Source organism: Bombus terrestris, chromosome 1, assembly GCF_910591885.1.
Source record: "Bombus terrestris chromosome 1, iyBomTerr1.2, whole genome shotgun sequence".
Classification (NCBI taxonomy): Eukaryota; Metazoa; Arthropoda; class Insecta; order Hymenoptera; family Apidae; genus Bombus; species Bombus terrestris.
The window spans coordinates 4687811-4699004 of NC_063269.1; the positions used below are offsets into that span (position 1 = coordinate 4687811).

General features: G+C 43.7%; 1 protein-coding gene across 21 annotated transcripts in view; it reads right to left on the bottom strand.

Moving 5' to 3' along the window:
* The window catches only part of LOC100649318 (mucin-5AC), a 44872-nt gene extending 34489 nt beyond the window's left edge, over positions 1–10383 (bottom strand). For 4 of the 21 annotated variants that reach the window (XM_048407232.1, XM_048407213.1, XM_048407208.1 and 1 more), the window contains exon 1: positions 10010–10374. In XM_048407232.1, coding sequence (XP_048263189.1) covers positions 10010–10138 — 129 coding nt within the window. In that variant the 5' untranslated portion in view covers positions 10139–10374. Of the gene's footprint in view, positions 1–1368; positions 1801–2623; positions 3120–10009 lie in introns of those variants that run through there. The other 17 variants (XM_048407173.1, XM_048407216.1, XM_048407155.1 and 14 more) reach the window with 11 other exon arrangements.
* Between the last annotated feature and the right edge of the window lie 811 nt (positions 10384–11194).

Genomic DNA, 11194 nt, shown 5'->3' on the forward strand with positions numbered 1-11194 from the left:
GTACGCGAGATGCACGAGATGTCTCGTGGAACTTGAATTGTCATTGTAGCAATTTGAGATGCGAGGAGAACTTTCAACGCAGTATTCCACATGTCTATAATTCCATACTGTGTCAGCCACGCGATTTCGTGTTTGATCTTTCGTTGTCCCTTTCAAAGGAGGAAATTCGTTTATTTCACAATCAAGTGGTAAAAGCTAAATAGTAAAAGCGAAGTAAAAGTCGATACGCCGGCATCGATTTTGATATTGAGGAGGACATCGTGTACCGCGCTACGGAAACACGTGTTGTCTCGAGCGTAGACGAATAAAAGGAGTTCGGTTTTCGAAGGAACGATCGATAAAGCTATAAAGCGGTTTCCACGGACGAAGGTGGCGGAAACAAAAGTCACGCGTAGTAAAGCTTAATCGAGGCCGGTTCGGTGAAACAAGCGCTACCGAGCTTTGAGATTCTCCATGAAAGGAAGAACGCGTACAATTAACCTTGAATAGCTAGAGCAACGGTTGAAATAGCGCGAACGTGGCTCGCAAGGTCTGCTACGATTTTTGTCGATATTTCATAATCAGTGTTACGTAAATATGATTCTTGCATGGCGAATGAAACTGCTAGAAGAGAATAAACCATCGAGTGTTAAGCTTAGTCTCGATTAGGAAGATCGTCGAGCTCGAGTGCTAGCCAAACTTTCCTCTCTCGTCGGATAAAATCGCCGATCCCTCTTCGCTAAATCTCCGCTATACACAGAGATTTCGATACGGTGATAACATCGATCGTCGAGATAAAGTATACGGCGAGGCAGTACCGAGAGAATCTGAATACCAAACTATAATAGCGAGAATCGACGAGGAAGAAACTCGGCAAGCTGTTACTCTTTTACCTTTGTGATCGAGCCACGGCTCTTTCAAAATTCTTGATCGTGTATTTCCGGAACCGACGGTTCTCTTCGAGTCGTCTACATCGTCGAGGATCGTATAATACGAAAAAGAGCCACTCGATCGAATCCTTCTTCTTCCAATACCTCTGACAACCTATACTACTCCTTTAATAATATCCCCTACGAGTAGGAGACATACACATATTCGTTCCAAGAGATACGACATCGATCCAAACGATCGAAAACTATCGTACGTTAGTATCGGGAGTACTGTTGCTTTGGTATTATCGAGAAACAGCCTCGAGGGAACGACAAAGAATAACCGAATCTCTGTATATCGTACATCGATACCATTGACGTGTACTATTAGAGAATATTTGTAAGCAGGGCTCTCGTATCCAACATCTTCCGGCGAATCTACTCTGTGAAAATATCGTTAGAAAATCAGGAAGACGATCCACGAACGATGCAACGATCTTCCGGTCAATTTCTCTCTCACCTTGTCAATTGGCATTGAAGGGCACGCACGACAGAGGTTCCAGAATGAACCAATCATGAGGCCGCGGTGTGTGGGGCAGTGGAACAGTAGTGACACACAGCCGCTGCGGTAGCGACGGGGCCGTTTAGACGACGGGCACGGTCGTCAGGCCAGGTTGATTTCCTCCCGAGGACGTGGCTCCTCGGCGTCGACGATGCGGCTACACTTGCTTCACTTCCTCCTGCTCCTTCCTTGCTTCTCGCCTCTCACCTTCGCCTCTCTTCGCTGCTCTCCTCTTCTCCGCCGCCGCCACCTCCACTCTACCACCTGCTCCTACCTCCTCTCCTCGTTTTCGTTCTCTTCTTCTACTTCCACCGGTGGCTATACTCCTGCTGCTTCTTCCTTCAAGGCAGTATTCGCGAACGGTGGTCGGACGTCCGTCTTGTGGCCCGTCTGAGCGTACGTGTGTACGAGCGCACGAGGATGGTAGACGGGCAGGCGAGTACAAGCGCGAGCACGCGCGCGCGCGCGCGAGTCCAGTGAGTGCGTGCGCGCGATCGACGTAGAGCGCCGGTGTGCGAGTCACCAGCGTGGCGATGCCGATAGGGAGAGATTGGAAAAGAAAGAACAGAGAAAAAGACATGACGTATGAGCGTGTCGTACCAGCAGCGAAAAGGGAAGGAAAAGGTGTTTGCGCCGGCTCGTCCAAGGATGCGGTCTCCTTCAGGCTTGGGCTTTAACCCTTTGCGCTAGCACGTCTCTACCCGCAATCGCAATCGAACCGAATTCTGTTACGTTACTTTCCTGCTATCCACTCGATTGGATGGAATTTCAATCTTGTAGAGTAGATTCGCAAGGATGGCCTACGTCGATTTTGCCGGTGACTAATGCAAAGGGTTCGCTCGTGATAGTTCGTGGTTAAAAAGGATAGGGTGCAAGACCGGTAGGCGATATTCGATCTACGGTGCAGTTTAAATCGAATGGTCGACAGCAATCGAATTAAAGAGGGAGGAGCCGGCTATATCTCTTCCCATAGAGTACGATAACAATGAGCTGAAAGAAAGAAGAAAGAATCGCGTACGCGACAACTTTGTTTAAAGTATCGTCGGAGTGACGATCGTGCCTCGGAAACGGTCCGAAAGGGAAGGACAACGACCAGAGACCAGGGACATTGGGACGGATTAAACGATATCGAAGGGAAGACAATTGTAAGAGAAGGAAAGACGAAGACAGGAAGCGGAAGGCAAAGTAGGGCTGGGTCGTATTCGAAGCCTACCACTCCATCGTCTCCGTCGTTGGGGGTTTTCCGCTGTCTTCCCGTAGACCGATATATTCCTGCTTTCCTCTTCTTTCTCAACTTTCACCACTCTCCGAGGACAGTTAAACTCGTAACCGTGATTCGGTGATGGATCGCGTACCCAAGAGTATTATTGGCCCGGCGTGATGTTCACCGGCTGAAATTCACCGCATCCGGAAGTAATCTTTTCGCGTGCATACGTGCGTGCGTGTTGGTTACGCGCGGATGTCTATGCGTGTATGTCGTGTACGGATGTGTGTATATACGCGAATGTGTATATATTGTATATTATATGTGTATATAGCGTAATGTATTACAAGCGACGATGCAAAGTAACACTCGGACGCGTTGTACGTACGGAATAACGAGACGGAGGGCAGAGCGAGAACGGAATCGTGAGAGGCACTGGTCCCAACGTCGCACCGATCGCACCGACGACTTTGCGTAGAGCGCCGCGTCGCCGGCGAGACGGCTCGACGGTAGAAGGGGTTGCCAGAGCGCAGGCGCCCAACCGGATCGGGTCGATAGTCCGCAACGTTACTCCCTGTTTTCCTCTCTCCTTCTTCGCTCCAGTCCCCTCTCTGTCTCTTTCTCTCTCGCTCTCCGTTTCGTATCGCCTTTCTCTCTGCAATTTCTCTTTCTATCTACCATGTGGCTATCTTCGTTTCTCCTTAGATCCGACTTCCAACTCTCTCCCACTTTTTTAGCATTTTTGCGATTTTTCACGTCGCTGTCTCCGTCTCCCGCTGTATTCTTCCTTATGTGCCTCTTTCTTTTCTTCCTGCTCTCTGTTGCCTCTCAGTCACCTTTGTTTTTCGCCCCGTGTATCGGCAAGGTACACTCCCTTTTGGTCAACCTGTCTCTTTCATCCCCCTGCAAGCACCGTTACCCTTTCTGAATTTTCTTCCCGTTTCTTCTCTCTTTCTTCTTTGCGCTTCTTATTTACTTCGACTATCGCTTCTACGTTTCGACGTTCCCCACAGCAACGTATAAATTTTCAAAATGCGCTCTCAACCGTGACGAAAGCCATGCCCTGCAGGATCTTACCCTCCTACACCGATAATAGTCCTGCGGTCCTTACTCTCGAGATTTATCCGATGAGTCTCGTTGCTTTAATACGTACACGTGTACGTGTATTTACATCGTTCATTTCGAAATTGCCCCTTAGCCAGTGTCTCAGAGGTTTATTTTTATACATTTTCCCAGTGCAACATCGATTTACCGATCTGATCCATGCCCTTTCCGTCGTAACACAAAATCTGTGCGAAAAAACTTTCAGAAAGTAGCTCGACTACAGGGAGATAATGGCACGCTGGTACCCTGAACACATTTCATATTTGTCGATACATCTTCCACGCTGTTCCGCAGAGGATTTCCTGCGTAAAAATTCCATCGTCTTATCCCGACGTGCGCGCGAGATTTTCTCGTTTTTCCGCGACGCTTCCCTTCTTCTTCTTCCTCGATGGCTGTCTCCCACCCACGCGAGCGTTAGGCGGCACTCGATCGTGCATCTTTCTTCCCCTCTCGACTGTTAGTCGTCCCGTTCGCGTAGCCGGCGCCGCTATGTCGGGCCAGCGTCGCGACGCTGCTAACCTTCCTGCGGATGCAGATATAGGCGCGTTTTGCGGCGTTCCATGCTTCGACCACCGCTTTTGATACATACTTTTTCATTGTTCGTTTTTCGACTAAATTCCTCCGTTTTTTATTTTTACTTTTTATTATTTTTCTCTTTTTTTGGGGGTTTCCCTAATTTCTAAAAACGGCACGTGCATGATTTTCTCTATTCCTCGATGTTTCCTCCCGATTTTTTAACGGGTGAAAGACAATGGAGAGAACAGGCGCGGTTGAAATTCGTACGGTAAGTTTTGGACACGCAGCCGGGGATATGGGTTACGAGGGGGACGCTGATTGTTCGAATAGACGAATAATGGTTCGGCCGATGCGCGAATTGAAAAGGGGCGAGACACGCTCGAGGGATTCGCCGCGATCCGCGGATCGTTTTCGATATTGTGTCCGCCAGTGTACAGCCGTGTCTGGCTTCAGCCGACTGATTCAGCCGACTATCGCGTATTGTTTGAATAAGGAACAACGGGTTTATGGCTGCGGGAAAGATCTAAACCGATAAGATTATTAGGCGCGATCCGAAGAAACCCTGGCAGATTCTGTTCAAAAGATAGAAATAAGTATCGTGCGCTCCGAGGCAAAATAATATGAAAGAACGACGGAGAACGAGTACCGGTATCCTTTTGCGAGATCTTGCGCTACGATTGTGTATTACCACGTAGAATTTTCTATTCCGATCCCGACTCGACTCCAGTCCATCGTGGCCATTACCTGTGCATCAATCATACCTAATCGACTTCTAGATATCGTTTCAACCTTGAGAAACTACAGCTCCGCAAACATTGCCAACATCACACGTAGATACGATTCGACTTATCTCTTGAAGGGATGATCGTTACGTAACACCACGTAATATATCCTGTTTAGCCGTGAAACACTTATTTTCGTTGGCGGGAGGGACACGCCTGCCAACCATTCCCGAGTAGCACGTTTCCATCGACCCGGACTCTCTTTCCCAGCGATATTCTCCGTCACGTAGATATTCCTTCGTGTGCGTTAAATAACATATCCATGACCTAAATAATCCTGAATTTCATCATCTTCGATAACCAGACGCAGAATGCTAGACGTCGGCTCAAAAAAACCTGTCGGTAGATCCTTTCTTATACGTCGCAGTATACTCATACTCGCGAATGCAGAACTGCAAATGGAAATGTCTCGTCTGTCTCTGGAAGGAAGCGTATCCTTCTTCCTGCCGTGAATCTTGGATCAATCGTGCAGAAGGCCGATAGAGGGTTAACGCGTCTCAAATTGTATTCGGAAGAAGCAATCCGAGCGTTCGTTTAAGCAAAGTACGAATTGAATTTAATTTATACTTTTACTCTACCTTTATTTAGTAGCTAATTATTCTAATTTTGCAAGTGCGTGCCACGCCGATAGAATTCGATTCGACGCGTCCATAGAGTAGATAGTAATTTCGTAGAATCGTCAAATTGGTAAGTACAAAATTTGAACCAACGATAATTGGCTGACGAATTTTCACGGTTAGCGCGTCTACGTGTACTCTTATCTATCCTTCGATCGGTTTCTTTGAGACGTCGAATTGCTCCGTAATTAATTCGAGCTGCGGCTCGGCCGCAGCCACGCGAAGTGGATGGAAATTGTTAAAGAGCAAAGCTTTAAAAGAATAAAGTAGATAAAGTAAGGACTAAGAATTAACCGTTCGCACTCGACTATTCCAATCACATTTTCATTAGATTCTCCAGTAATTTTAGCAATTCCATGAAATCAACGATTTCAACTGCTGATGAAACTTACAAGTGCCTCGAATTGATCGCACTCGCCGTTTAAATCCTACATTCTCGCGGAATATCGAATATCTGTTATTTCTACTGGATCCTGAACATTGAGAATCTTTGATTCGAAATGCACGAGTGTACGGTCATAGATCGAAGAATTAACGATACGCAATTATCGCGAAATTTCTGCAGACATGATCGAGAGAGAAAAGTAAGTACGTACGGCCGACACGCGAAATTTATACTTACCTGCGGTATTAATATATTTAGTTCCACGCGGCCGCATCGTATAGCGTGCAAGCTACAGAATAAAATGTTGATTTTTATATTCGCACGTGTACGTACGTACCACCATCTACTTGCGACTATGGAATACAGGTACTGGTGAATCGCGTATGCGGGCACGAGTTTTTCAACTTCCTACGTGTTCTTAAGGCTGTGTGTGCCTAAAATTGAACTCCATGTAGAGACGAAGATTTAAACTCTAACGGCGGGGGCTGCAGTTGTCAGATACAGCGTTGATCGTTTCTGCTATCGTCAAAATTATTTTCCTCGGGAAAAATGTATATGAATCTCGAGCAGTTTGCTTCTCATTCTATCCTTTCTTTCTCAGCAAAGAGATAATCCGCGCACGTTGCTCGAAACAATTGGATACTTTTTAGAGACAATTAGGTACTTGGCGTTTCGTTTCTGCTCCTTAGAATCTAAAAATTGTCACGAAGGAAACGATGTTCTAATCGTTCCATTTACGTCTACGCTTGTTGTTCGGCTATGACGCGATATAGCAAAAGGATTATCCGATCTTTGTATCCGTTTGATCGTCACGCGAACAGCCGACTGATCGTGGCTAATTACTGTAATTGCGCTGGATAGGGAAAAAAGAAAGGAAAAGAAAAGAGAAAAAAGGAAGTACATCCAGTGTCCTTGACAACGCAGCAGAAATATACCGAAGGAGGAAAATTGTTTTGTGAGAAAAAAAAAGTGGGAAAAAAGGGAAAAGAGAATAAGAAAGAAAGCAAAAAAATGCTTTCGCGTGGAGCACAGCTTCGCATTGTTGTTTCCTAAAGTTCCCATCCTAAGCAGGTAACCGGCCTAATTTTCGTGGTTAATTAAAAGGAGACGAGGAGACGCGCACGATACCGGAAGCGCGACGTTTTTTCATCCCGGGAAATTTCAGACGGATGGGGGAGCAGGAAAAATAATGAAATTATAGGACATTATGATATCCAACAAAGAGCACGTCGACGGCTCGATTTAATTCTCCTCCGCGAGAATCCTACCACCGGTAATCACCACGGCTCGTTAAAAATGAGCCGAGCCTAGAGGCAGCGTCTATGCAGCCGCAAGTGGGTTAATTAAAATCTTTAGCCAAGTATCGTACCGGTGTACGCCTATTTTGCAAATTTATCGCCGATCAACTAGGGGAGTTGATAAAATCCTTCGGATAAACTTCCTCCGAGACGTCTCTGCCACGACCAACTAGCAAATTTTAATATCACTCCGAGCTTCAAGATGCAACGAAGAGCACGATAAAATGTAAAATAATTTAAGAAGCGTTTCTACTAATATCGATCTTACGTCTAAACAATATTAATTCGAATCGACTTATTTAGAATATAGTTATTGCCGAGAAACGAAACGACTTAAATTTACGGTAGCTCTAGAAGCAATAACATGCTTAAGATACACTTGTTTACTTCGATAGATTTTCTTTATTTACAACGTAATGTAAATAGATCTCTACCATAGTTTCGATGAAAGTAAAGAAAGATCAATGAGTTAATGTATATAAATTTCGAAAAAAAAAAAAAAAAAAAAACAAAAAGATGGATTTGGGTTAGTCTGACGTTCAAGTACAGAACGCGATGTACGTTGATGTTAATTTCATGTTGTTCATGCGCTGTGCTGTTAAGTGGGTGACAGCCTTTAACAGGGGTGCCGGTCGGAGAATAGAAGAAACGTTTGGTCGACACGCAAAGTTCACTAAAGCATAACGTTGAACGTGACCCAGCAGCACATATATATACACGCGAGTACCCTGCGCTTGCCGATGATAAGTTACGCTCGACTTCCGCTTCCGTTCACTGCATCCACGTTCGGTCGCACGTACGGCACCTGCTCGAATTGCATGAATTACATCGCATCCAATGCACGTTGGTGTGAAATAGAAAAAAGAAAAAAGGAAAAAATAGCAGTACGCCATATGCCGTAAATTTATTTGCGATGCTTTAACCATTCTCTCTCCCTTCCCTCCTTTTTCGTCCGCCATCAATCACAATAGCAAATGTCAATCGCACATAGACGTTTATAATTTATTCCATTGGTCGATCGAATTCTCGACGATCGGGTCGTTAATCAGGCACGAGATTAATTTTTAGTATTCGGTGAAATTAGAAAAATAAGGTGTCTCCGGAATTTGTTCACATATGTAGGTAAGCCAATACGGCTTTGCCAACTTCTACACCTACAAGACATAATAGCAAGTGGTTCAAGTGGACTGCAGAAGTGGAATTGGTGTCGTCTTTTGTTCTCGCCGAATCAGCACCAACCTCTTTTTCTTGGCATTCTTAGAAATCAATACGTGCTTCCTAAGTTTCTAATACACGGCAGGCCTATCGCTAGTCTATAATATTATATACACGTTGTTTGACACGAATCGTCGAGTTTCTTATTACAGATACCTAACCGGGCCGGTTCTTTCAAATTTAGCCTAATGAAATAATTCGACGATTTCGTGTCTTCTATCTTACATGTTGGAACGCTTATTCTATCCGTGTGTCTAGATCTGTGCGGATGTATACGGCATAATGACCCTCTCGTAGTTAGTAGCAATAGGGCCACGCAAACTTGGAACGTGTTTAATCTGTATAACATGTAAAGGAAGGATTGTATAGGTGCTAAAAGGGTAGAACCAATTCGACTGTTCAAAGGATAGGAGAGGTAAAGGGTATACAAATGCAAGGCCCGTGAAAAAATAAAACATTCAACTGATATATTTTAAGAAAGGTTATTTTTATATATTGTCACATTATACAGTAGGATTTTGAAAAGTTTACTCTTTCGATATTCGCCGAAATTCGTGTTCGCGGAGCAATACATCGTGTGAAATCCCTCGTGATTGCGGATTGAACCGAAAATGCGGATAGAGACCGATAGCCATCCTTCTTCTTTCAAGGAAATTTTATCACGTACCAATTCGAGTGTTACCAATGATAATGGAAGGTATCATGGTATCGTTCAGTTTCTTTACAAAAGACAAAGTATAAAAAAAGTAAATAGTTTATATCATATAAAAAGTACTAAAAAAGACAAACTAATGAGAATATTTTGCAGATAATACCTAAATCAAATTTATATATGTACGAGTTAAAAATGCAACGTACTGATAAAAATACGATATTTAAGTAGAAAGAATAAGAAAGACAAAGAAAACGAATCGGTACGAGATAAGCATTTACCAAATACACCGCCGTGCCGGATGAATAATTTATCGCATCCATAGAAGAGAAAAATCCGAATATCGCACGTATAAGTTTGAAGAACGCCAGGGAAATATGTAAATTACTCGATCGTTTCGGCTTGGCATTAAATCACAGGAGGAACTTGAAATGAAAATTGCATCGTGACCGGCACCAAAGCATGCTCGTACCGATCGATCGTTGCAACTTGCAACTCATAACACTTCGACCATGCATCAGTAAAGGTGAACAAACTCTATGTGTTTCGACTCGAGACAGCTACGCCACATAACCTACTCTACCATTGCGACTTTTCCAATTTTACGCTTATATTTCGTTCGTAGAGATAAACAAAATATAGTAGAAAGAAATATAATCGAACATCGAAATTAATTGTAATACTTGTAAGGGTTCGATCGTATTAGTATCGAGATTTAGCGTAGGTACGAAATATTTCATATCGAAGACGCTCGTGTCGCTCCCGACTCAATCGCAATATGGCCGTTCATTTCGCAAGGAATTAACGTTTCGTTTCGCTCACTCACCAGATATTGCTTGCAATGTCTTTTATGCTTAACGGTGCAGCGTTTCTTCTTTTTGGAGGCACCCGTGGTCAAGCCGTTTCCGGGCTTTTCTTTATGAGGCGTCGACAGGTTTCCCTTGTTCGCGGGCATCGCCGTAATCTTCGAGTCCACGGAAATTGGGTCGTTTTACCTGCCGACGACCGTCGAGAACAGATCCACCGTTCGGTCCACCGACGAAAGTGATTGATAATGCTCGAAACTTCTCTCTTCTCCGTGTATAGGATGCACACGTGAGCGATAGTACATGTGTACGTATAGCTACTGGATATGCGCAAGGACACTGGACTACCCTGAGCTGATTATTCGAGGCCACGCCTCCCGTCTTCCGACCTTACATCGTAACAACCGCCCCTTTCGAATTTTCAAAATTCACCTACAACCTGTTATCTCCAATGCCTTTTTTTTATTCATTACACTCTAACCAATCATTGAATTTGATGCCGCGGTTATTTCATGCGATCGCGAGTGTCCGATGTTTAGGCGCCTTTTGAAAATAATAAAATCTAAAAAAAAATGTGGGGGATGTTTGTTAGATACCAAAAAAGTGCTCGGCCCTGGACATTTAGTAGCGCCGCTGTTCCAAAGTGGTAAATCATGTAACTACATGATACGAATGGTTTTAAAAAAGGATGAAAGAAATATGTACATACTTACATATGTATAGTATTTGTTTTATGATAAGCGTTAATTAATTTTTGGTTCCACTGTTGGCAATAAACAATTGACTCTGAATTCGTTAATAGAGGTCTAAAAGAAAATATGATTTCTTGCGTTCACTTTTTATTTTGAGAATTGTATCGGAATCTCTCGAAATGTTTATAATTCAGCTCATAGTAATAATTATTTTTAATTTATATTACATGAAAGCCAAAAATAAAATCTCTGTTAAAAGTAATTGTTTTGTAATACTTGAAAGGAAGCAAAAGATACGAAATTTCAATCGGAATACGATCATTGTACAATTATGTATCAACACTGATTGTAAATTGTGATTTTTTTAACAATAATACACAGTACTAAATGCGGAGGATGAAAGTACTTTTACCAACTGTTTTGGTTTTAGTTACTAGCTTTGCCTGTGTTTAGTAAGATGGCGCTATACGGTATTTATCAAAAGGAGAGGAAGGGAAACGAGTAACGTGCAAC